This window comes from Rhinatrema bivittatum, chromosome 5 (genome assembly GCF_901001135.1).
Source record: "Rhinatrema bivittatum chromosome 5, aRhiBiv1.1, whole genome shotgun sequence".
Taxonomy (NCBI): domain Eukaryota; kingdom Metazoa; phylum Chordata; class Amphibia; order Gymnophiona; family Rhinatrematidae; genus Rhinatrema; species Rhinatrema bivittatum.
In genome coordinates, this window is record NC_042619.1 from 122655481 (window position 1) to 122682296 (window position 26816).

Here is a 26816-nt window from a genome sequence, read left to right on the forward strand (position 1 = left end):
AAGAGCAAATAGTTTTTCTCACAAAAGGATACATCAGCCCCACATCTTACCCTGGTAGATGCATACTGTAAAATGTTGGTTTTCAGTTTCTGCATAAAGACCAAGTTATAGAACACAATAATGGAGTCATGCTGTCCTTCTCTAATCAGAACATGCTTGAATGTCTATGTACAGAAAAATAAAAAAGGTTTGTGTTAAGTACCCGGTACAGCACAAAGAGTTTCTACAATGTATTTCAGTGGTTTTTCTTTCGTTGTGAAGGACATACTCTTCCCCCTTAAAAGAAATCTGTACTTTGTGTAGCATTCAGTATTCCAAAATCCTCCCCTGCCCCTGGACAAGGGGGCAATTCTCAACCTCAATGAAATCTCTTACTGCAAGGTCATTATTTCAGCTGCTCCTGTGCTATTCCACTGAACCTCAAAGAACAGACAAGGTAGCAAGAATCACAGATTGCTTCACGTACACTACCTGATCCATACTAACCAGGATTTGTCAGATGGTATCATAGACACATGGTGAACCAATCAGCTATTATTCCATATGCAGTCACTTATGACACCGTTCTAATTATGACTGTTCCTGCTGGTTCAGAGGAACTAAAGCGCACCTGTCTACATAATATTTTCCTGGTCCAGTACTCTTCTTCCTGTACCAGCTGAATTACAACCAGCCTCTACAAGGGTCTTGGCACTATGAGCTTTCATCTGTTAACGACCCAGGACTTTAATCCATTTGTAATCCCCTTCATATCTAGCCCAGCCATCACAGTGGCAATCTTTAACAAGGTGGCTTCAGACTGTGGCTCCTCTTGCAATCTGGTACATGTGCACCTTGAGTCTGCCCCAGGCAGTGCCGTTATGTGATAGCAGAAACTACCTTCCCCCACCCTACCTTCCTCTAGGGGTTGTGAATGCTGCATCTGCAGAGTCCCCAGCCTTGGCTGGCCTAAGGAGCAATAGCTAGGCTTCAGAATTAAAGTCAGGACTCCTAAGACTAAATAACTAAAAAAAAAAAAAAAAAGTATAAGACTGGAAGAAAATGTTCTTATTGCACAGACCATAGCCATTGTATTGGCCCAATGGAACAAACTAACACAGCTGATCTGTTTCTCCACATTGGTTTTTTTTTATCACAACAAATAATGACATCAGTGTGTGAAAGCTTCTTCCTATTTGGGGGAATGGGAATTTGGAGCTGCAGTTAAATTACTGCCGAAATAAAAATATTTTACAACTATACAAAAACAAAACTATACAAAAGCAAAAACAAAAAGCTCCCTTTTAATTAAGTGCTACCAAACCCCCAATCTGCAATGTACCCAATTGGAAAAAAAAAATCAATCTAAATATATAAATATATATCTATACATACATACATATATACACACACAAAAATAGATATATATTAATATAGTTAAGAACACCCAAGTTTCCTGTGGTGGCTCAGGGCTAAATTCTGCAGCAAACATGTGGCACTTTTGTATGGCGCTGCACAAAATTGACTTTATTTAACATATAAAGCTACTATTCTTTTAGTATTTTAATCTCTTGTGTTTTTAACTGGTAATTTTTAATTTATGATGGTATTTTATGATGCAATTTGCCATGTGCTTACACTGGCAAAGTTGACTATAAATTTAAAATAAAAGAAACAAATAGTGGAACTTAAACCTACTTGTGCCAGCTTTGTTACATTGTTAACAGTGTTAACCATACCTCTTGGTTTGTGTTGGGCAGGTCCTTGTATGCATGAACAATGGTTTTAAACTTAAGGTCTACGTTCTTCACTTTGCAGATGCCGTACATGGAACACATCATAATCTATCCAAAAAGCAGAAGAAAAACATTAAAGTACTCAGGGCAGACTTTTTTTCTTGCTCAGCTGTTTCCTCCTGCTCCTCTTGGATTGCAACTCAACTGGTACCAGCCCCAGGGGAGAGCGTCATGGTCATTGCTTAAAGCAGGGGTAAGCATCTCCAGTCCTCGAGTGCCGCAAACAGGTCCAGTTTTCAAGATCTGCATATTAATTGTGGATATCCTGAAACCCAGTCCTGTTTATGGCACTCAAGGACCAGAGTTTGGTATCCCTGGTTTAACGGCATGGTGACAAGATTCAGGATGCACAATTACAGAACCAGGGCTGGAACATGGTGCAATGAGCCTTCATTCACAAACTACCTGGGGATATTTCCCCCCTCCACAAACAGATCTGGTCTGGTCATTGCATTGAGACCTGCGCCAGGGCTCATGATCAGGGCTCCTGCTGGAACACTGCAATTGTGCATCCTGAATCTTGCCACCATGCTGTTAAACCAGGGATACCCAACTCTGGTCCTCGAGTGCCATAAACAGGACTGGGTTTCAGGATATCCACAATTAATATGCAGATCTTGAAAACTGGACCTGTTTGCGGCACTCGAGGACTGGAGCTGCTTACTCCTGCTTTAAGCAATGACCATGACACTCTCCTCTGGTAGTTGTAAACACTGCCTCTGCAGAATCCCCAGCCCATCAACCTGGGTAGCAGAAAACCTGGCTTGGGGATCACATCGGGGACCTTCACGCAGCAGCGTACAACACTTCCCACCTGAGCTACTGGGTTGGCCCCAAAGGGAAATTTCTACATAAAGATTTCTTGTGTGCACAGACCCAAGTCACGAATCCTCACTTCTACTCTCAGTGATGACTGCCTGTGTCCGCCCACTCCCACCCCTATATACAATAACTAGCTGGTAACATTGTTCCTGCCATGAATATTTTTAGATGCAAAGGATTATATCAAATTCAATTACAGCGGTGCTATTTGCATTAAACAAGACATTACAATTACCTGTAACAAGAAATATATTTTTTGCCTGTTTGGGAATGTGTCGCATCAGGATTTATAACAAGAATTGCTTTTCAAATGACGGGATATTGTATTAGTTTTGTTTATAATTTTGTTTTAATTGCATGCCAATATACCTAAAATGCTAATTATCTCAGCTTTCAAGTGCGACACTGGACAGGGAATTAAGAATTTGGAAATTAACCGAACAATCTGTAAGTGGCAGGTCTGTGTCACTTTACGTGGCTGGAATACTGACTTACTAGTAAACAGGAGTCTTTATGGACAAACATTTTGTGTTGCAATCAGCCAAAAATTAATCATGAATTACAATCCAAAGCCTATCCCGAAATCAGATCATGAAAATCTGATCCCATACAATTGGAGAAGAAAAGATAAAATTCCCCAAGTGGTGCTATTTTTACCCAGATTATAGCAGATTAGATCAGCAATCAGATAAACCTCACTCACTGACAATTGAAAGCTGGGGGCAAGGTTTCAGACTGCAATATTTCCATCCATCTTTGTGTGCATCACCATATCACAGATATACCAAACAAATCTCAGTAGGTCAGTTGCAATTTAACATTCTATTATAGACATTATAGTTATGAAGAATAGCAAACTGCAATGTGATTTAATAACCTGTAAGTAATACACGCCTTGTTAAGTTCTACTGCATTATGGCTATTTAGTGGGTGAATGTGTTCAAGGATGCAAGAAAACATCACTGGGACAGATCCTCAAGTTTGCAAAGCTGTTGAATATCTCAATTAGGATGGATAGAGAAGCCTGTTGGAATGATTGTTAAAATGAAACTATATCATACTGACACACAAATGCTGTTCTAAGACATGTCACTTTAACATCCACTGTAATCTCTAAATTGACAGACTCTGTATGTTACCCAGTTTTCAAATAGTTAAAAAAAATGAGCTGGAAATTTTACTGGCCAGTCTTATGCTTCTATAGATTACCTGGTCTAAATGCCGGTCTTTCATAAGTTCGTATTCATTTTGCAGTGTGTGATGAAAAAGGGTCCAAATCACACACTGTAGCTCAGGGTGATCAGATAAGAGTTGTGAGCAAAGAGTGTTCAACCGTAGGTATGCCAGCCGATACACTTAAAAGAAGAAAAGCAACTAATCAGAGACTTTAGACTTACTGCACATGTAAGGAAAGCAGGCCTGTAATTAGTGAGATACAAAAGTCAGTGCTTGATATAATGGTGTAGTTCTCTCAAAAGACTACTGTTCAATTTAAGGGCTTAACTCACTGATGTTTTTTTTTCTCTATGGGGAAAAGACACTGATGAATCAGGCCTAAGTGCTGTTCTAAGTCTTAGCAGCACAAACGTTTCTACTTTAGAATTTTAGGTGATGGTGCCACCTCGTTTCCCAAATTGTCAGTTTGTTGCGTTTTTAACTCAATAGCTTTGACAAATGCTAGAGTGAGAAATTAGTATTGCATAAGCAATATGAACAGTTTTCCAAGCTATATAGCCTGTATATTGCCTGCTAACCTTTCTTGTAAAAAAGGGAGAGAGAGGTAGATTTCTGTGGTTTCTGAAGAAGCCGAGGTTGGGTTGTAGCGCCGGTCTGTCCATCTGCATTCTGCGTGCCATTTGCACGCATGGCTCCGGTGCATCCTTTTTTCCTAGGGGATCTTATGGGGGAAAGATATCTGCCGAGAATATAAAAAGCACATCAGAATCTAGTGTTGAGCTGGTCGAAAAAAGGGGAATCTAAATGCAAATATAAATACATAAATATACATATGAGCATGGCTACAGATCTGTGGCTGAAATGTGCAGGGAATGTCACAGGTCTCACTTCCAGTACAGCAAACAAGTGCAGGTTAGTTTCAATACCATTTATGGTAACCAGATCATTTTGCTGTGGAATATATATGTTAAGGGGACAATTTTTCAAAGCTGTTTCCATAGGTGGATAGCGATTGACGTGTGCAGACTGGGGGCCTGAAAACTGCCTTCCCTTGATGTGGCAAAAAGTACATGTGGTGATCCACAACTTCCTGGGGGTTTACACACTGGGGGAGGAAAGGTCGGAGCACTGACTGTATTTTCTCCACTCTGCACTCACTAGCTTCCATGAAAAAGGAACCCACACATAAAGCAGATGCAAACATCTGTAGGTACTTTGTATCTGTGGCAAGTTTCAAAGCCAAAGTATGTACAAACTTTCAGCTTTGAAAACTGGTGCAAATTGCCCCCAAGTGGCAACAAGCAAAGTTGCTTACTTGTAACAGGTGTTCTCCAAGGACAGCATGCCGTCAGTCCTCACACATGCCACTAACCCCGCAGCCACACGGGGTCCCCCTTCAGCCTTGTACCAACGCAGAAAAAGACAAGCAAAAAAATAAAATAATAAAATGCAGATGAACCCAACTCTGCGGGGTGGCGGGTAGGTCTTGTTGAGGGCTAATATCCTGCTGTCCTGGAAGAACATCTGTTACAGGTAAGCAACACTACTTTCTCCCAGGACAAGCAGGATGGTAGACCTCACAGATGGGTGAATACCAAGCTGCAGGCTGCCCTCGGAACATACAGGGCCAACAGACACCCAATAGCATGCAACAGGCACAACAACAGGGGGCTGTTGCAACAACAGGTAGACTGAACTTCATACTGGGCCCTAGGTAGGGAGAGTTGGGTTCTCACACTGGGAATAGGTTACGGAGGACAGACTAGCCAAAGACGCTGTCCTGTCGACCATCCTTGTCCAGACAGTACTGGGCTGCAAAGGTGTGGAGGGAACTCCACATTGCGGCTTTGCAAATTTTGGCAATAGGGACTGCCCGGAAGTGAGCTACTGACGCTGCCATGGCCCTCACTGAGTGCGCTTTTACTCAGCCTCTGAGTGGAAGGCCCACTTGCTCATAACAGAAACCGATACAGTCTGCAAACCAATTGTACAGGGTCTGTTTGCCCACCACAATACCAAGTCTGTTCTTGTCAAAGGATACAAAGAGGTGGGTGGACTGCCTGTTGGCTGTGGTGCACTACAGATAAAAAGTGAGAGCACGATTGCAGTCCAAGGTGTGCAGAGCCCTCTCACCTGGGTGAAGGTGCAGCCTCAGGAAAAAGGTGAGCAACACAATAGACTGATTCAGGTGGAAGTCAGTCACCACTTTAGGCAGGAACTTAGGATGAGTACGCAACACCAACCCGTAATGGAAGAACCTCATATAAGGTGGATAGGTCACCAGGGCCTGCAGCTCACTGACTCTGCAAGCGGAAGTAACAGCTACTAGGAAGACGACCTTCCAGGTGAGGTGCTTCAACTTGCAGGAGTGCAGTGGCTCAAATGGAGGCCGCATGAGTCATGCCAGCACTATGTTGAGGTCCTAGGCCACAACAGGAGGACGTAGTGGAGGCTTCAGTTGAAGTAAGCCTCTCATAAAGCACCCCACTAAGGGCTGCACCAAGATCGAGTGTCGCCCACTCCACAGTGGTAGGCACTGATGGCACTTGGATGTACACGGATTGAGGTAGTCTGTAGCCCAGAATCCGAGAGGCACCAGAGGTAGTCCAAAAGTCTAGGTGTGGGACAAGTGAAAGGATCAAGACCCTGACCTGCACACCAGGCCGAGAACCTCCTCCACTTCGCTTGGTAGGACTTCCGCATGGAAGGCTTAGGAGAAGCTACCAGGACTTGTGAGACATTGTCCGAAAGGTTGAGGGACTGCAGTCCTAGCCTTTCAACATCCAGGCCGTGAGGGCCAATGACCGGAGGTTTGGGTGGCGCAGCCTGCCCTGATCCTGTGTGATAAGGTTGGGCGAGGTGCCCAAGTGGATGGTCTCCTGGACCAACAGGTCGCGGAGGATCGGAAACCAGACCTGTCACGGCCAGTGTGGAGCTATGAGGATCATGGAGCCTCGGTCCTGTTGTAGCTTCACGAGAATCTTGCCTATGAGCGGAATTGGAGGGTATGTATAAAGGAGACCCACATTCCAGGAGTAGGCGAAGGCATCCATGGCTGCTTCCTTTCCCTCCCTGAGCAGGGAGCAGAAGCGATTCACCTTGTGGTTCTGTGAGGATGCGAAGAGATCCACATCCGGCTGACCCCACTGGTGGAAGATCTTGTCTGCCACAGAGGAATTTAGGGACCACTCGTGGGACCAGAATGTCCAACTGAGGCGGTCCGCCACTACAATCTCCGTTCCTGCAAAGTACACCACGTGCAAGAGCATGGAATGTGATAGGGCCCATGCCCAAATCTGCGCTGCTTCTTGTCAGAGGAGATAAGAGCCTGTGCCCCACTGTTTGTTCACGTACCACATGGCCACTTGGTTGTCAGTCTGAATGAAGACGACCCTGTTGGACAGGCAGTCCTGGAACGGATAGAGTGCATACTGCATCGCCCGGAGTTCCAGGAAGTTTATCCCGCATCTCGCTTCGACCACACCCCTTGCGTGCAGAGGCCGTTGACATGGGCTCCCCAGCCTAGGTTAGAGGCATCCATGGTCAGAATCACTTGAGCAGCAGGGGACTGAACAGAAAGCCCCTTGCTCAGTTTGGATTCCTGCGCCCACCAAGTGAGGGACAGCTGAAGCGATTCAGTTATCCGAACCAGTGCAAAGAGTTTCTGAGAGGTTTGGTGCCACTGAGACTGCAGGGTCCACTGCGTAACCCTCATGGCCAGGCGGGCCATTGGGGTGACATGCACCGATGATGCCATGTGACCCAGCAACTTCAGAAGCAGGCAAGCCAAAGCCCTCTGCTGCCGACGAATGGAAATGGCTAAACCAGCCAGGGTGGCTATGTGATCGCTAGGAAGGATCGCCTTGGCCATTGTTGTGTCCAGATCCGCTCCGATGAAACTGAGCCACTGGGATGGCATTAGTTGGGATTTCGGGAAATTGACGGGGAACCCCAGCGATTGGAGGAGCCCCACTGTCAAGTTCAGGGACTGAAGGGCTCCCTCCCTTGAAGAACTCCTGATGAGCCAATTGTCCATATATGGGAAAACATGCACCCCCATTCGGCGCAGATGTGCTCCTACTACTGCCAGGCACTTTGTGAAAACTCGAGGTGTGGAGGCGAACCCGAAGGGAAGAACCCGGTACTGGAAATGCTGCTGGCCCAGCACTAAGCGCAGATATTTCCAATGAGGCAGAAAGATGGCAATTTGTGCATAGGTGTCCTGTAAATTGAGAGAGCAGAGCTAGTCCCCTTGATGAAGAAGCGGGAGTAAGGTGCCCAAGGATACCATTTTGAACCTCTCCCTCTGGAGGAACCTGTTTAAGGCCCAGAGGTCGCCTATTCTCTTTGGAATGAAAGAATACCTGGAGAAGAACCCTCGGCCACGCTGGGCACGGGAAACTAGTTTGACGGCTTTGGACTGTAGCAGGACCGAGAGTTCTAACTCAAGGTTTGTTGCATGTTCCACCAGGGTCCATGCCGGAAAGGGAGGGGAGTCTGGCAGGACACTGAGAAGGTTCAGGCAGTAACCCCGTTTGACGATGGATAATACCCATCGATCGGTGGTAATGGAGGTCCAGCTCTTTGCGAATAGGCAGAATCGGCCCCCAACCGGTGAGTCGGATGGTGCGGGCACTGGGGTTAGGCTGCTGCTCTCCCTGTGCCAGTCAAAACCCAAGAAAACAAAGAGGTAGGCGATCTATGATAGCCGTCAGGAGAACAAAAACACAATAGATGCCTCAGTCTTATTTCAGTATTTATTAGAACAGAGATGTGCTCAATAATTGCCCGACTCAGGCCGAGTTTCGCAGCTCGTTGGCCGCTGCCTCAGGGGCTGGAGAACCTGTGCTCGAACAGGAAGTGAGAATGGAATCTTACCACTTCCTGTTCGAGCACAGGTTCTCCAGCCCCTGAGGCAGCGGCCAACGAGCTGCGAAACTCGGCCTGAGTCGGGCAATTATTGAGCACATCTCTGTTCTAATAAATACTGAAATAAGACTGAGGCATCTATTGTGTTTTTGTTCTCCAGTCAAAACCCAGCCACAGGGCCGGGCTGAGGTGCTGGCTGGCGTGGCTCTTTGAGGCAGCCCAAGTCAGTCGAGCACGTAAGGCCGGAGGATAGTATCTCCGTTGCCTGTAAAATGACTTCCTGGAGTCCCTACATGGTGCCCTGCGGGTCGACGAGGAGGAGTCAGAGGTGGGAGCTGATAACTTTCGCTGGGTTTCATGATGATCCTTTAACTTGGCCACTGCATCTTGGACTTTGTCCCCAAACAGATTCTCTCCTGTACAGGGGAGGTCAGCCAGCTTTTCCTGGACCTCCGGGCGGAGGTCAGAGGCTTTCAGCCAGGCCCAGCGCTGGGCACTAATACCGTCCACTGAGACCCTTGCCGCCATCTCAAAGACGTCGTAGGCTGTTCTCACCTCATGCTTGCTGGCCTCAAAACCTTTCTGGACAATGGATTCCAAGTCCTCTTGGAACTGCTACAGGAGACCTTCAGCGAACTCCTGGTCCTCCTTCCAGAGGTTTTGGTTGTACTGATTCATGTACATCTGGTATGCCACTATCCGGGCAATGAGCATAGCCATTGGGAAGACTTTTCCAGGGCGGCTAAGGATCTTTGGTCTTTCCCCGGAGAGGCGGAGGAGTGAGTGCAGATCCTCTTGGCCTTTTTCTGAACTGATTCCACCACCACAGACTGGTGTGGTAGTTGGCTCTTCTGGAAGCAGAGGGTCTGTTGTACTAAATAAATGGTATTCGTCTTCTGGTTGACTGGAGCCTTGAAGCCTGGGTGCTCCCATAACCGGTAGAAGAGCTCTAGAAGGACCTGATGCACCAGAACTGTCACCACCTCCTTAGGGATGTCCACAAATTGGAGGACTCCAACATCTTATGGCGGGCATCCTCTTCAGTTAAAAGCTGGAAGGGAATGGTCTTTGCCATCGGCTGCACAAAGCTCACGAAAGACAAGTATTGCACCCATCGGTCGTAGACGGCTGCGACCTCTGTTGCTCACCTCTCTTTCGCCTGCTCCAGTGATTTCAAGGAGTCTTTCGGCCTTAGCCTGCAAACGCTGCTCTCCCCGGCGTCCCCGGGACAGCGTGGGTGATCCCAGACGCCATCTGGATGATGGAGTTACCTAGGGCGCGCGCATCAGCCTCCCTCTTATTCCCATCAAGGCAGGAACCTCTGGGGCGATCCCACTGTGACGTCTCCCACCAAGAGCTTTTTAAACCCTATGCTTCCTGACATCCAGCGAGTTAGCAAGGACTTCCGTCTTGTCTGATTCCACTCCTACAGAGATCTTCTCTTCACTTCGCAGTACTCGTTCCTGACTAGTGATATTGGACTTAAGGTACCCGCTCCTCGGGGCCTATTGTGCTCTGGTTATCCGCTCCTCGGAGGGCCATCTCGTCTGCAGGAATCTACTACTTCTGTGAGTACCATCATCTACCACCTTGGTGACAAGGCCTCCGGTGTACCCCGTACCTCGGGCCACTACCGAGTACTCTCTGTTACCTGCCTCATCTCTACTAGTGAATGCATTCGTCTTCTCTGCTCCTCTGCTACGAGTGTTTCTCTCTCATCTCCACCTGATTCATGGCATAACCCGCGCTGCGGGCCACTACCAGGTCACATCTAAGAAGCATCTCCACTCCAGAGGAGCTGCCCTGGCATACTCCACTCTGCAGACCACTACCAGGAGGACCACCTTCGCACCACTTCACTCCGGACTGAGTCTATGCCCACCTACTGGGATACCTACATTCCTGCTTAATAAAATCTATTACTGTTGTCTGTCTATTGAGGCTAGAGCCTGTCGCAGTGAGTCCCCACAGGGCTTGTCCCTGTGGGTGGATCCAAATCTCACTACGACCCAAAGGTCCACAACCACACCTAACAATAACAACAAGTCCTCCAGGGGTGAGCGGCGCCTTTCGTCCAGAGGCGAGGGCTCCAACGGAAGATCGTTGGAGGTCTCAAAGGAATGTTCGGAGGAGGCATTCCCCCAGGGGTCGTAGGGGTCCTCCTCCTCACCACTGAACTGTCCGAGTCAAGGAAGGAGGCCAAACCCCGGGTCACCAGCATCAAAGGTTGGTGAAGGGGCACCAACAACGGCTGCGCCGGCATAGAGGGCACTGGGACCTTCGATGGAAGTTGAGGCACTAGGAGGGATCTAGCATCGATGGCCCTGCTCATGGCAGCGGATGCAGAGCTGCATCCTCCTCCTCTGAAGAACCTGGAATTGGGATCGTATCGGAGGGTGGGACTGGTGGTGAACGGGGCACCAGAGGGCCTCCAGGCACCGGCTGCGTCAGTAAAGCACCAAGCAACATGTCCAGCCTTTCCAGCAAAGGCACTAACATGGATGGTGCTGGTTCCAGCGTCGATGGTTGCTAGAGACCCTGGAGGGCATTTAGCACTGCTTGTTGAACCACACGATCGGGCTGTGGTAAGTACCGTCCTGGGAGGAGGAGGCAGGCTGGGCGCCACTGGAGCCTCCACGGGATTCCGCGGGGGCTCGGTGCCTGATACCAAAACCAGTGGGGAATGCCCAGGGCTCCAATCTATGGAGGAGAACGGGGCTTTCTCACCTCAGGACCTCTTAGGAGGGGGTTCGGCCAGCGAAAAAAGTACCTACCGAACGTTGGAGGAACCGATTTGTGACGGGCAACCTCGAGGCAGGGAAAACCAATAAAAACGGTGAATTTCTTCCGTGAAGGGAAAAATAATGAAGAGCTCCACAAACTGCGAGGCAACAGCACCGCGGAAAAAAAGAGACTGAAAGGGGGTTACCCTGCATAGCTGCAGGGTTAGTAGCATGCTGGGCATGCCAGTCAAAATATCTAGAAACTTTGACAAAGTACTCCATGCCGGGCTCCATCTGATCATGTCACCCATCTGTGAGGACTACCATCCTGCTTGCCCTGGAATTAAAAACAGTGTAAGGTGGATTAGTCACCAAGGCCTGGAGCCTGCTGACCCTGCGTGCTGAGGTGACTGCCAGCAAAAATATGACCTTCCAGGTGAGGTACTTCAGGCCACAAGTGTACAGTGGCTCAAAAGCAGCTTTCATCAGCTAAGCTAGCACCATACTGAGGTCCCAAGACACAGCGGGAGGCCTAAGAGGAGACTTCAATTGAAGCAGGCCCCACATGAACCATACAACTATAGGCTGTACAGAGATGGGTGTACCTTCTACACCTTGGTGGTATACGCCAATTGCATTGAGTGAATTCTAATGGAGTTGGTTTTTAAGCCAGCTTTTGAAAGGTGCAGAAGGTAATCAAGTAGTTTTTGTGTGGGATAGGAGAACGGATCTAGGGCCTTCTGTTCACACCACACAGAAAGCCTCCTCTTCAGTCCATAGAACTTTCTAGTGGAAGGCTTTCTAGAAGCCATCAGGACCCAAGACATCCTCTGAGAGATCGAGCGGTTGCAGAATTAACCTCTCAACATCCAGACTGTGAGCAACAGGGCCTGGAGGTTGGGATGCCGCAACCTGTCTTGATCTTGCATGATGAGATCTGGGGAAGTCCTCAGACTGATTGGTCTCTGGATGGACAACTCCCATAGGAGTAGAAACCAGACCATTTCTCGGCCAATAAGGGGCTATGAGGATCATATTCCCCTGGTCCTCGCAAAGTTTCAAGAGCGTCTTCGATACTAAGGGAACTGGAGAATATGCATATAGAAGACCCTTGCCCCAATGACAGGCAAGAGCATCCGAGGCTGTTTTTGCCGTCTGACCTATATAGGGAACAGCACCTTCCTGTTACAATGGGATGCGAATAGATCTACATCTGGGCTCCCCCAGAGGCGGAATATCCAATTTGCTATCCCCTGGTCCAAGGACCACTCATGGTGTCTGAAGGCTCAACTCAGTCTGTCCACTACCACCTTCTCCATCCTAGACAGGTATATGGCCCTGAGCACCATGCAATGGGTCAGGGCCCCTGAACAGATATGGACTGCTTCCTCACACAGGAGGTACAACTCTATGCCGCCCTATTTGTTGACATACCACATAGCTACCTGGTTGTAGGTTTGGATAAGGACAACTTTGTTGGACAGCAGATCTCTGAAAGCCCATAATGCATACCTGACTGCCCGGAGCTCCAGGAAATTGATTGGGCAATTCTTTCCTGTGCAGACCAGAGTCCCTGGTCTACAGGAGCTCCCCAATCCAGGGTGGATGCATCTGTGGTTAGGACAATTTGGGTAGGAGGACTTTGAAAAGAGATCCTCCATTCCAGATTTGAAAGAACCCACCACCAGGACAAGTCCGGGAGAGACAGGGTGACTCAGATGCCATCCTGGAGATTTTGCATGGCCTGGCACCACTGTGACCTCAGGTCCCCTGGGCTCTGCACTGGTGTAATCGTGCCAAGGGAGTTACATGGACAGTTGCGGCCCTGTTGCCCAACAGCCTCAACATGTGCCAGGCTGACACCTGCTGGCTCTGCTAAATCTCTGCCATGATGGTCGTCAAAGTGACGGCCCTTTGACAAGGCAGGAAAGCCTTGGCCTGAGCCGTGTCTAGCAGGACTCCTTTTTAGTCCAATTGATGTGATGGGCCAAGATGGGTAGTTGATGAAAAACCCTAGCGACTCCAATGCCTGGCTGATCAAATGCATGGACCTGATGCCCCTGTTTTAGATGTGCTCTTGACCAGCCAATTGTCCAGATAGGGGAACACATGCACCCTCAGCCTGTGGATGTGCGTCACCACAGTCAGGCATTTTGTGAAGACTCGTGGAGCTGATGCTAACCCAAATGGCAACAACCAGTACTGGAATGGTTTTCCCACCACAATTCGGAGATACTTCCTTTGACTGGGGAAGTTCTTGATGTGAGTGTATGCATCCTTTAGATCAAGGTGCCCAAGGAAACCATCTTGAACTTCTCTTTGTTTAGAAATTTGTTCAAGGCACTTAGGTCTACGTTGGGACAGAGTTGTCCTGTTTTCTTTGGAATCAGGAAGTACCTGGAGTAGAATCACCAAACTCTTTGCCCTGGTGAGACAGGCTTGACTGCTCTGGCTGTTAAGAGGGAGGCTAGCTCCGCTAATAGTACCTCCTGATTCGCTACCAGCTCCCAAAACGGGCTTGGAGGGCAATTTGGTGGGACACCCAATAGATTCAGCTGATACCCTTGATGGACGATGGACAGAACCTACTCATCTGAGTTTATTCTGGGCCACTGGTTTGTGAAGAACCACAGATTGCCTCCAACCGGAAGGTCCAATGTCCCGGGTACTGGCGACTGGTGTACGCTCCCTATGACTCAGTCAAAACCCCATCCCTGGAGTTGACTGAGGCACCAGCTGGGGCTTGGGGTTCTCTGCTGCTAGGAATGGCCGTGGAAGCCCTGATGGTATTGACAGCAGCAAGAAAGCAGAGAATAGTACTTCCTCTGGTGAAAGAAAGAAGTTCTCTGTCCCATTCTTGCTAGCCTCCTAGAAGAGGAGGACAAGTCCGGAGTGCTGGCAGAGAGTTGGAGGATTTCATGGTGGTCCTGGAGCTGGGTCACTGTGTCCCTCACCTTATCTTTTAAGAGATTCTCTCCAGTACACAGTACATTAGCGAGTCGTTCCTGTACCTCTGGTTGGAGATGCAAGGCCTGCACAGCCATGCTATTCTGCGGGTGCTGATTCCCGCTACAGAGACCCTCGATGCCATCTCGAAAATATCCTAGGTTGCTCAGACCTCATGTTTTGCACACTCCAGGCCCTTATGCACCAGACACATGAGGGTGTCATGCTGCTGTTGAGGCACCTACTTGGCCACCTCCTACTCCTGCTTCCAGATGTTCCACAAGTACTGGCTCATGTACAGCTGTTAGGAAATAACGCGGGCAATAAGCATGGCCCCTTGAAAGACTTTCCTCCCAAGAGCATCCATCACTCTGTTGTCCTTCCCCGGGGGTGCCGAGGAATGGGTCCGAGACTGCTTGGCTCTCTTGAGAGCGGATTCAACCACCACCAACTGGTGGGGTAGCTGTCGTTTATCAAATCTGGGAGCCTTCTTGTTGAGGTAAACTCTCATACTCACTGTAAGCCACAGGGGATGGGGCCCTAGGTGCTGGCCTGTGGGGTTCGAGTATAGTAGGTGCACTGCACTCAACCAGGTTCCTGAAAAATCAAAATGTTTCAGAACAAAAAAGCTGGCAGAGGCAGCAGATAAGGAGTGCTGCTTACCTGATGGATGGAGATGATCCTAAGTCGAGAAGGGAAGATGGAAATGCAAAGAGGGTGAGAGAGAAGGAAAGTGGTAATGCATGGGGTGAGGGGATGATTGGGACAAGGGAAGGTGACAGTATGCCGTGGCATAAAATATGTTGGGAACCACTGACATACTACAACCTCAAAGTTCCCTCCTTTGGTGGTATGCAAGCCTTTCCCCTATGCACAGATGTGGGAGGGAACGCTTCTGTGAAAATTGAAAAAGGATATTGTCACAATATAATGCCCAATTACAAATGCGCAACATAAAAACAAAGAAAGCTTTTCAAAGAAACACAGCCTGGAACTTCAGCACATCAATCCAATTATGATATTCTTCATAATTCAGTCTACTGGCTTTATGAATACAGCCAGCAAAACCTGAATTATCTTCTCCTCCCAAAAGACTTCAACATTTAGATTAATTGCAATTACACCAGAAAATAAGTATCAAGCTAAATTAAGCTGTAATTCTATGAGACCAGCAACCTAGTGGTCAAAGCAATGGGCTGGGAGCCAGGAGATCTACATTTAAGTCTTACTTCTGCCACTGGGCAGCTCCGTTTCTCTCCTCTTGCCTTAGGAACCCATTCTGAATGTAAGCTTTATGGGGCAGGCTCTGTTGTATCTGTATGCAAATTGTAGTACCTGTGCCCTGTTTTCAGATGCCACTTTATAAAATCTGTTACACTATGTTGTACAGAAGGATGAAGTCAGAACGGTTAGCAGTACAGCTTAGTTTGCAAGTTTCTGCAGGACAGGTCCATTAGCCAGGTACAATTAGGGAATGACCATGAGGGAATAGATGCCCCTTTTAGGATCTGCTGGGTACCTCCTAACGATCTGGACTGCCGAATGTCGGACAGAATGCTGGGCTCGATGAACCATCAGTTTGACCCGATATGGCACTTATGTTTTAGTAAGCACAGCACCCAAAGAGTTGTGTGCGCAAAAATACTTTTGACCAAAGAAAAAAGGTGCACATGACTCAATGTTCTTTCAGAGACTCCTATAAAGGAGTGGGAATAAGGAGACGAGAGAATATTCTAGAAATGGGTAGGTGGAATTATCTTCCGGTGGGAGGTTGATATTTGATCCAGGAATTAACTGCCACTGCCTCCTTGATGCCAAGGTACATGATGGAGGGGAACACCTAGTTTCCTTGCTCCAGCTATCAAGCTCCAACTCTTCTACCGGCAGATTGCCTTGCATGGGGATAGGGAGGCTGGTGAAGCAAAAAGTAAACAGAAGGTTACTTACAGATCTGCTGCGGTATGATTGTGCTGGAGAGGTAGATAAAGCGTTGCAGTTGGCTCAGGCTGCTCAATTTGTCCCTCTCGATCCTTTGATTGTTTCAGGAGATCAAAGAATGGTGAATCCTAATTCAAAGAAAATCACATAATTCTCATGAAGTGATGATGTTTCTGGATGTGGAAAAGCAGAAGGTAAGGCAGCAGTCCTACTACAATTTCTTTTTTTTTTTAATTTCAGGCAAAACAGAAGTTGCTCCCCTTGCAATTTCCCTGCATCTCTTGCAACTGTCACTTTCACAAGCGTTACAAAGGGCTTCAAATGACGATGGGAACCGAATGGTTCATATAGTATACATGATGTCATCTAAAACAGGGATGGGCAAACTTTTACACAAAGCCACATTTGTGGATCTCGCCTGCCCCATGGGCTATGGAGAGAGGCCCCCTCAGGTAGGGAGCCAAGGGTCTCCCCTCGGAGCCGCAGTCAGGCTGTAGCCCCAGAAAAAGAGAGCATAGCTTGTACTCCCCCCAAAGGTACATATGTCGCCTGAGAGAGCAAAAATCCTGAGGTCAATACTCTCCCCAACTAGACCCCAGCTTCCCATCCCCATCCAGACTTTGGGATGCCCCCTCTCCTTCGCCTGCCTCTTTCTGGTGCACAGGGGTGGCCGCTGGCTTCCTCTTCTTCCGCCTGACTGGATTCCTCTTCTGCCACGCGAGGTCAGGGAAACCAGAATGCCGCAGCCTCATGACCTTCCCTGGCCATGTCATCAAAAGCCCGCAATGCTGGACCTCTGAGGATGTAGGCAGGGCCGGCTGTGGACAGCCGACCGAGAAATCTCATCAATTAAATACTTTTGAATGATGTGTTGAGCTGGATCAAAGGGTCTTGTGGGCTGGTTGTAGCCATGGGCAGTAGTAGTTTGCCCACCCCTGATCTACTTCATAGCCAATGTGGGTCAAACAGATCCAGTAACAATGAGACAATTTATGATGCTTTTGTTAACACCGCTGATCTTAGGGTTTCAGGGGACACATCAGGGAGCAAATTAATCTTCAAAAAATAATGTTTAAACTATAAACATAAACTGAAACAAGGTATTACTGATGTCTGTTCTTTTTAAAAACATCAACTAAAACTATATTCTTTCAATATATTTCCCTAGAAACAACTGGAACTCATCATCTCAGCAGCAGACACTGAAATATGCAGAGGACGTTTCTTATTCAAAGAAAACAGGACGCAATCCATTGCTAAACACCACCTATTCCATATCTGAACCCTGCAAGCAAGGGTGCTGCTGTTCGTTCTTCCTTGAGAGCAGAGGATAATGTACCAGGTTTTGTACTTCAGCTGGCTAAGTTTTCCAGCTCAATGCTTTCCTCTTAGCTCTTGAAACCTGATCATCTTGTCCAGTTTCTGATTTTCTCCTCTGGAATTGATCCTCATTCAGTAACCAAAGAGCCCCTGCTCGCGTTCTATATTGCCCTCAATGACAAAATGGAAGAATACAGGTGCAGCTCTTTTTGTCAGTCCCTGTGCTGCCACTACTGGGAGAAGATGGGGGGTGGGGGGGCTGAGAGGACAACAGGAAAGCTAGAAATGGGGAGACGGAGGGCTAAAGGGGGGGTATGAAGAGCTGAAAGCCAGATTGGGAGTAGGAAAAACCAGAGAGAAACAGATAGGCGTTGAAGTGGAGATGGAGATGGGAAAAGGAAGGGAAGACAGGAGAGGGCCAGACAGAGGAGTGAAACCAGAGAAGGAGAGGTAGAGGGGTGAGTAGTGAAGAGGCGGTGGTGAGAGGAGAGAAATACGGAAATAGAAAAGAAAGAAATGGAGAGAAGCTAGATAAACAACAGGAGGCTACATGTCAGAGAAATGCTGTGCATCGTTCCGAGCATCACAACGGAAGAGTGATTTATAAGAATGGAAAGAAAGAAGGGCGAAGACAAATGACCCAGGAAAAGGAGTTAAGAGAAGACAGACAACATGAAAGCAAAAAAGAGAGAGAACAATACTATTAGGAAAACAACGTCCCTGGACTATACTGTACAGTTCCAAAGCCAAATTTAGTTCTTCATTTTTATTTTGACAATTTATTCAAACCTGTTTTAAATTATATTCGTAAGAACAAACCAGCGGCATTGTCCTGCTCCTGATCCTGCTCTATCCTGCACTTAGTGTTTGCTATTTTTTTCAAGCTCGATGGCAGGAGAAGGCGGGAGAGGAGATCTACTTGCTATATATATATATATCTCCAATCCTGATCTTGGTCTCCCTGAAGTCTGCATTGCAAAACTTGGGCTATCTATTCTATCCTCCCCTTCAATTTTCTGTATTAGCACCTCACCCAGGGCAACCTGAAGAGACTGATCAAGTCCTTGCTTTTCCCCCATGAATGCAACGAGGCGGCAACCCAAGCTGCTACAGCTAACACCGGATCACACTCTCTCTCCCACTCCCCCTCCCTCCATTTATTCAGACTCAGGAGGGTTGGGAAGGGAGTAAACTCCAAGCTGTTAACCTGCCAAAGAAAGAAAACTACAGCAAAAGGAAAACAGACAAAATAGGTGAGAGAGGTAACGGTGGTGGGGCCACTTGGCAACAGTGATCATAACATGATCAAATTTAAACTAATAACTGGTAGGGGGACAATAAGTAAATCTGCAGCTCTAACACTAAACTTTCAAAAGGGAAACTTTGATAAAATGAGGAAAATAGTCAGAAAAAAACTGAAAGGTGCAGCTGCAAAGGTTAAAAGTGTTCAACAGGCTTGGACATTGTTTAAAAATACAATCCTAGAGGCGCAGTCCATATGTATTCCACGCATTAAGAAAGGTGGAAGGAAGGCAAAACGATTACCGTCATGGTTAAAAGGTGAGGTGAAAGAGGCTATTTTAGCCAAAAAATCATCCTTCAAAAATTGGAAGAAAGATCCATCTGAAGAAAATAGGATAAAACATAAGCATTGTCAAGTTAAGTGTAAAACATTGATAAAACAAGCGAAGAGAGAATTTGAAATGAAGTTGGCCATAGAGGCAAAAACTCATAATAAAAACTTTTTTAAATATATCCAAAGCAAGAAACCTGTGAGGGAGTCGGTTGGACCATTAAATGACCGAGGGGTTAAAGGGGCTCTTAGGGAAGATAAGGCCATTGCAGAAAGACTAAATGAATTCTTTGCTTCCGTGTTTACTAGTGAGGATGTTGGGGAGATACCAGTTCCGGAGTTGGTTTTCAGGGGTGATGAGTCAGACGAACTGAACGAAATCACTGTCAACCTGGAAGATGTAGTAGGCCAGATTGACAAACTAAAGAGTAGCAAGTCACCTGGACCGGATGGTATGCATCCCAGGGTACTAAAGGAACTCAAAAATGAAATTTCTGACCTATTAGTTAAAATTTGTAACCTATCATTAAAATCATCCATTGTACCTGAAGACTGGAGGGTGGCCAATGTAACCCCAATATTTAAAAAAGGCTCCAGGGGTGATCCGGGTAACTATAGACCAGTGAGCCTAACTTCAGTGCCGGGAAAAATAGTGGAAACTATCCTCAAGATCAAAATTGTAGAGCATATAGAAAGACATGATTTAATGGGACACAGTCAACATGGATTTACCCAAGGGAAGTCTTGCCTAACAAACCTGCTTCATTTTTTTGAAGGGGTTAATAAACATGTGGATAAAGGTGAACCGGTAGATGTAGTGTATTTGGATTTTCAGAAGGCGTTTGACAAAGTCCCTCATGAGAGGCTTCTACGAAAACTAAAAAGTCATGGGATAGGAGGCGATGTCCTTTCGTGGATTACAAACTGGTTAAAAGACAGGAAACAGAGAGTAGGACTAAATGGTCAATTTTCTCAGTGGAAAAGGGTAAACAGTGGAGTGCCTCAGGGATCTGTACTTGGACCGGTGCTTTTCAATATATATATCAATGATCTGGAAAGGAATACAATGAGTGACGTTATCAAATTTGCAGATGATACAAAATTATTCAGAGTAGTTAAATCACAAGCAGACTGTGATACATTACAGGAGGACCTTGCAAGACTGGAAGATTGGGCATCCAAATGGCAGATGAAATTTAATGTGGACAAGTGCAAGGTGATGCATATAGGGAAAAATAACCCTAGCTGTAGGTACACGATGTTAGGTTCCATATTAGGAGCTACCACCCAAGAAAGAGATCTAGGCGTCATAGTAGATAATACATTGAAATCGTCAGCTCAGTGTGCTGCAGCAGTCAAAAAAGCAAATAAAATGTTAGGAATTATTAGGAAGGGAATGGTTAATAAAACGGAAAATGTCATAATGCCTCTATATCGCTCCATGGTGAGACCACACCTTGAATACTGTGTACAATTCTGGTCGCCGTATCTCAAAAAAGATATAGTTGCAATGGAGAAGGTACAGAGAAGGGCAACCAAAATGATAAAGGGGATGGAACAGCTCCCCTATGAGGAAAGGCTGAAGAGGTTAGGGCTGTTCAGCTTGGAGAAGAGACGGCTGAGGGGGGATATCATAGAGGTCTTTAAGATCATGAGAGGTCTTGAACGAGTAGATGTGACTCGGTTATTTACACTTTCGAATAATAGAAGGACTAGGGGGCATTCCATGAAGTTAGCAAGTAGCACATTTAAGACTAATCGGAGAAAATTCTTTTTCACTCAACGCACAATAAATCTCTGGAATTTGTTGCCAGAGGATGTGGTTAGTGCAGTTAGTGTAGCTGGGTTCAAAAAAGGTTTGGATAAGTTCTTGGAAGAGAAGTCCATTAACTGCTATTAATCAAGTTTACTTAGGGAATAGTCACTGCTATTAATTGCATCAGTAGCATGGGATCTTCTAGGTGTTTGGGTAATTGCCAGGTTCTTGTGGCCTGGTTTGGCCTCTGTTGGAAACAGGATGCTGGGCTTGATGGACCCTTGGTCTGACCCAGCATGGCAATTTCTTATGTTCTTATGTTCTTAGTAGTTTCAAAAGCTGTGGGATGTGCAGTTGTTTTCTGCCATTCCTGCTCATTGCCTTTGCAGAAGACATGATGCAAGAGATCTTATTCATTGGTGAAAAAAAAAAAAAGAGTTCTCTCTTGCAGCCTCTCGGTAAAATCCTACAAACGGTGTTTTCCACTGTTGTGGCTGGGCATACCACGCTGGCCTCTTTGTTTACTGATATTTGGAACACTGTATCGTGTAATAATTAGCTTCCCCGGCCTCTCTTTTGTTGCTGTACAAAAATAAACTTCAATGTTAATTCAGCATGACTCTTGGGCGTGTGCCTGCATGACTCATGCCAGGGGGGGAATTCTAGCATTTCAGCTGTATACAAAGCAACTGTGGCATACCACACTGCGATGGTAAAATGCAATTTATGATGTGTCTTGGGTGGGGGAACGACAGCAGGAAAAACGAGTAAACAGGTCCGATTTTAAACAGCTACTAGCAAGCAACTGATAGCAAAAAAATATATATATAATTTCTTGCTAATATGGACTTCCAAGAATATTTACAGAACCGCTTGTCCCACTAGGAAATGCAATATACTGAGGGTTTGAAAACTTCCTCCCTGCTGTCACCTTGTACTCCTGCGCTGTCCACTCCCAATAATCGGTTGGAGGCAGCGGGGTGGGGGGCAGGAGAACCGGGTGCATGCAGTTTCTTCCCTAGTGTGCGCACCCCCATCCCCGCTCCACTCTCATGTAGCCCTCTCTCTTCCCCCTCCCTGTGTGCTGCAGCGCTCTCTCCCAGGCTGAAGGCTCTGCCTCCTTCTGGGGCCCGGCCTAGGCCAAACCTCGCCACTTCCTTCTCCCAGGGCCCCGAATGGGACTGAAGGCACTACTGCCTCGCCTGCAGAAAAAAAACAAAATCCACAGAACGATGGGAGCACAAAATACAGACACACATCTTTATGTGTGCGCTTCTTTCACTTTGTGTGCTATATGCTATTAATTCTGTACAGTTTAAGGAGAGCCACCCAGACATGAGCTGCTGCCTTATAGTCACATCAAATTGTAACGATCCTTCCTGAACTCGGCAGCCAAAGCACTGAGAGGACTCTCATTTTATAAATCTACTCTTGCTGGGTCCAAGGAGAGATCAAGGCTGTATGATATTTTGCCTTGTGAACATAGAATAGGCTTTGCACCAGGGGTGGATTTATTTATTTATTTGCAGGAAAATATCGGCCCGGGGGGATTTTTTTCAAAACCAGCCCATAAGTTATCTGTTTGACTCCCTTGTTCATTTTCCCTGAAACATGTGTTTCAACAGTTCCCAAAAGCACACCAAACTGACCCTTCATAGGTATATAATGTGACCTGGAGCCTGGAAGAACTGAGGCAAAACATCTCTTTTGCCAACCAATCAGCTCTTGAACCAGTTGCCAAGTAATGTGACAACCATACTGCCAGCCAGTGTCAGACACACACATAGTCTCTCAGACACAAAGACGCTCACACACACACACTCTTGCTTACAGTGTAAGGGTCTGTTAGAGAAAGTGTGTGTATGAGCGCCTTTCTATGTCAGGAAGAAAGACAGTCACACACACAGTCTCTGAAACACACATTCTGTCATTGTGCTGCTGCTGCTCATATGCTCACATACGGGCCGATTCAGTAAAAACGCGGGAGAGCGGACAAACGCCCGCTCTCCCGGCGCGTGTGATTCTGTATGCTAATTAGGCCCGGTGGTAGAAACGGGCAAAAGGAGGCGCTAGGGACACTAGCGCGTCCCTAGCGCCTCCTTTTGACTCGGAGCGGCAGCTGTCAGCGGGTTTGACAGTCGACGCTCAATTTTGCCGGCATCGGTTCTCGAGCCCGCTGACAGCCAGGGGCTTGGAAACCGGACGCCGGCAAAATTGAGCGTCTGGTTTTCAGCCCGCCGGCCCAATTAAAAATTTTTTTTTTTTTTTTTTTTTACTTTTTACACCCTTTGGGACCTCTGACTTAATATCGCTATGATATTAAGTCGGAGGGTGCACAGAAAAGCAGTTTTTAATGCTTTTCTGTGCACTTTCCCGGTGCCATCAGAAACTAGCGCTTACCTTTGGATAGGTGCTAATTTCTTACAGTAAAATGTGCAGCTTGGCTAGAAACTTGCTCACAAAAACTGAATTAGAAACCACAACAAGACAGACTCCGTATGCAGTACAGCGATGGAAAAACAGAAACATCACCATTTCTTATTAAATATCAAACAATAAAACCATTAATCATAATAGTAAAACCATACTCATAAAAAGAATATTTAAAAGCAGCTGATGAACAGAACATCGAATGATTAAAAATATATAACATTGTTTAATTGCTGTAATTTTCCAATCAATAACATATTTCAAAACAGCAGACGCATCAAATAACACCCAATAATTAAAACTAAGGTTAAAAAAACCCCCCATGCTCTTTATAACTAGGAACTTTAAATTCCAGTCACCTGCAGATTGTCATGGATTAGTCAGGGATAGGAGGTATGTACAAACTTTCTCCTCTCTCTTATATATACACACTTTCTAACATATATATTCATTCTCACACAAACTCCCTTATATTTTCTCTCACATACATGCTGACTGGCTCACAAACTCTGGCTCACACACATGCTCACTGTTTTAAACTTATTTTTATTAGTAAGTTTTCTTGCCACAGTACAACATATATAGTGCACACTGATATGATAGTCACAGCTATCAAAGCATATCGGTTACACAGGTATTTATGATAAAAACACAACAAATCTGAACCATAATCTGTGTGAGACAAAAGGTGCAACACAAGATACTGGCAAACAATTTAGGCAACTTTCCCCACCACCCCCCATCCCTACCCCCTTCCCTCCGTACCCGAAGATTAACCAAAGGTCGAAACACTAAGGTTGATAAAAGATGGGTAATTCCAGCACGTAGGGAACTTCCAGCAAGGTAATTAAAAGGAAAACAATAACAAAAAAAGAGACAAAAAAGGAGACAAAAAAAAGAGCCAAACCAGGCTCCCATTGCATATGCTTATGTCGTGCAAAGACACATGAGTAGGCAACGTGTCAAGTCCAAAGGCCCGCTCAGTCATAAACCAGATAAAAAAAAAAGGTAACAAAAGGTAACAAAACAGTTGAAGGGCAGGCACTGCAAGCACCGACACAGGACAAGCTCCACACTTCATCACGCCATTGGGTCCAGAATCATACTTCTGGCACGAGAATTCAGGGCCAACAAATAGGGATTCCAAACCGCCAGGAAATCCGAATATTTCCTCTGCAATGGGGAGGTCTTGGCAGTCATATGTTCATATACCACCAGTCTATGCAATTGCAACCTCCAGTGTAATACCGATGGTGGATCCTTGCTCATCCATTGTGTCAAAATCGTTTTCTTTGCCAACAACAAGGCTTTGCACAAGAAGCAAGTCTGTTCCCGAGTAGGGGACCAAGAAGACGTAGTTTCCACGATGTGAAGTAAACACAGATTTGGCTCCAGGGGTATCTGTTGTTTCAGCAAACGGCCAAGATAACCTAGTAGGTTTGTCCAAAATTTCTGAATGATGGCGCAGGCCCAGAAATGGTGAAAGAATGATGCCACGGCCATTGGACATTTTAGACAAGAAGCTGAGGATGCAATGTTCCATTTGAAAGCCACCTGGGGAGCAATATATATTCTATGCAGGACTTTGTAGTGAGTTTCCCGGAGAAGCACATTCTCCACACTTTTTGGTATTCGTTGAAAGCACTTGGCCAATTGCGAAACTGGCAGTTGGGCCGCCAAGTCCTGTGTCCACAAGTCAGCCAGCTTCTGTAAACTAGAGGCAGAGTCCAGGGATTGTAATGCCTTCACCATTAAAGCACATGACAACTTCAATGGGGAAGATTGGTGTCTGAAGAAGCTTTGCAAGGGTTCATGATCATGGTCAGCAGGCGATAACCCCTCCCAAGCTTGGAGCGCATGACGTATTTGAAGATAACAATAGAAACTAGAGGTAGAAATCCGATGAGTTGACTGCAGCTCAGTGAAGGAGTAAAGGTGCTTACCCGGCGGAGCCAGTAGTTGACGGACATGTGTTAGACCCGCTGCTTTCCAATGTTGAAACGCAGAGTTTTCCCAACTTGGAGAAAAAGTGGGGAGACCCACTATCGTAGCAAACGTCAAAGTCCGCCAGGAAATCCTCATTAAAGCACAGAGTCTTTTCCATGCTGTGCGGCATGCTATCATATAGGGAAACTTGCACACTTGAGTAGGCAATGAGGAGGTCGGTGCCACCAGAATGTTTCCCAAGCCCAATGGCATGCACCAGCCTTCCAACAACTCTTTTGGGATTAATCCGTCTGTCATTCCAATCCAGTTACTTATGTGGCAGAGCAAAATGGCCAGATTGTATTGATGAATGTTAGGGCACTTAAGCTCTCCAGCCGGCACAGGGCGCATCAGAGTGGCGAGCTTGATCCTCGCTTTCTTATTGCACCAAAGGAAGCGGCACAGCGCAGTATGTAGCTCATTAATGTGTTGACGTTTTATCCAAAGCGGTAACATATGCAGGATATACAGCCATTTTGGCAGTTCGATCATCTTAAAAAGTTGTATCCTGCCCGTATCGTGTTCTTAAGCAGAGGCAGAATGTTAACAGAATATATATCAGTAATATCAATTGGTATGTGTACACCCAAATACCTCATAGTGGAAGTAACCCATCGCAACGGGAAAACACCCGGCCATTGAGCATGCAACTGACCAGTAACATCAATGGCTTCTGATTTATCAACATTGATTTTTAACCCAGAGAAAACCCCAAATTGTTCCTGAAGGCTCATCACTCCCAATAATGAAGTAGCCGGGTTGACCACAAAGATAAGGACATCGTCAGCAAATGCGGTGACCTTGAATTCTGCCACCCCTATTTTTATCCCTTCTATGTCAGGGTGTGCATTGATAACTCGTAGCAGGGGATCTAGAGAGAGTATATATAGCAGCGGGGAGAGAGGACACCCCTGCCTGACTCCCCGAAACAGCTGAAATGGAGCAGAGAGTAAGCCATTTGCTACTATCATGGACTGAGGGTTTTGATAGAGTTGCATAATGTTTTGCAATATAGAACCCCGGAATCCAAATCTTTGTAAAACTGAGAATAAATAGGGCCAGGCCACTCGGTCGAAAGCTTTCTCTGCATCGAACCCCACAGCCAGAGCAGGTATATTGCGATTTTTACAATGCGTCATGGCCGCCCATAAACTAATGAGATGTCTACTTGCCTTCCTGCCCTGAACAAAACCCACTTGGCTGTCTGATATTAAACAGGGCAAAATACCGCTCATCCTAGTTGCTAAGATTCTGGCAAATAACTTAACATCATAATTGAGTAAGGAAATAGGTCGATAGGACGCCGGGTTTAACAGGTCTCTGCCACTTTTTGGGAGCACCGTAATGTAGGCCCTAGTAGCTACATTGGAAAAACCATCACTAGAAATCACTGAGAAATAAGACCTTAGAGGCTCCCCTACGGCACCCCCCAACAGCTTATAATAGTCTGCATTAAGGCCATCAGGACCTGGTGCCTTATGCGATTTACTGGACCCTATCCC

The 26816-nt window shown here is 46.4% G+C and overlaps 1 protein-coding gene across 2 annotated transcripts in view; it reads right to left on the reverse strand.

Annotated features, from left to right (window-relative positions):
* Window positions 1-26816, reverse strand: part of RB1 (RB transcriptional corepressor 1) — a 483267-nt gene that overhangs the window by 18178 nt on the left and 438273 nt on the right. For both annotated transcript variants that reach the window (XM_029602868.1, XM_029602867.1), the window contains 5 exons: window positions 16259-16377; window positions 4352-4512; window positions 3807-3952; window positions 1719-1823; window positions 51-164 (listed from right to left, as the gene is read on the reverse strand). In XM_029602868.1, coding sequence (XP_029458728.1) covers window positions 51-164; window positions 1719-1823; window positions 3807-3952; window positions 4352-4512; window positions 16259-16377 — 645 coding nt within the window. The remainder of the gene's footprint in view (window positions 1-50; window positions 165-1718; window positions 1824-3806; window positions 3953-4351; window positions 4513-16258; window positions 16378-26816) is intronic.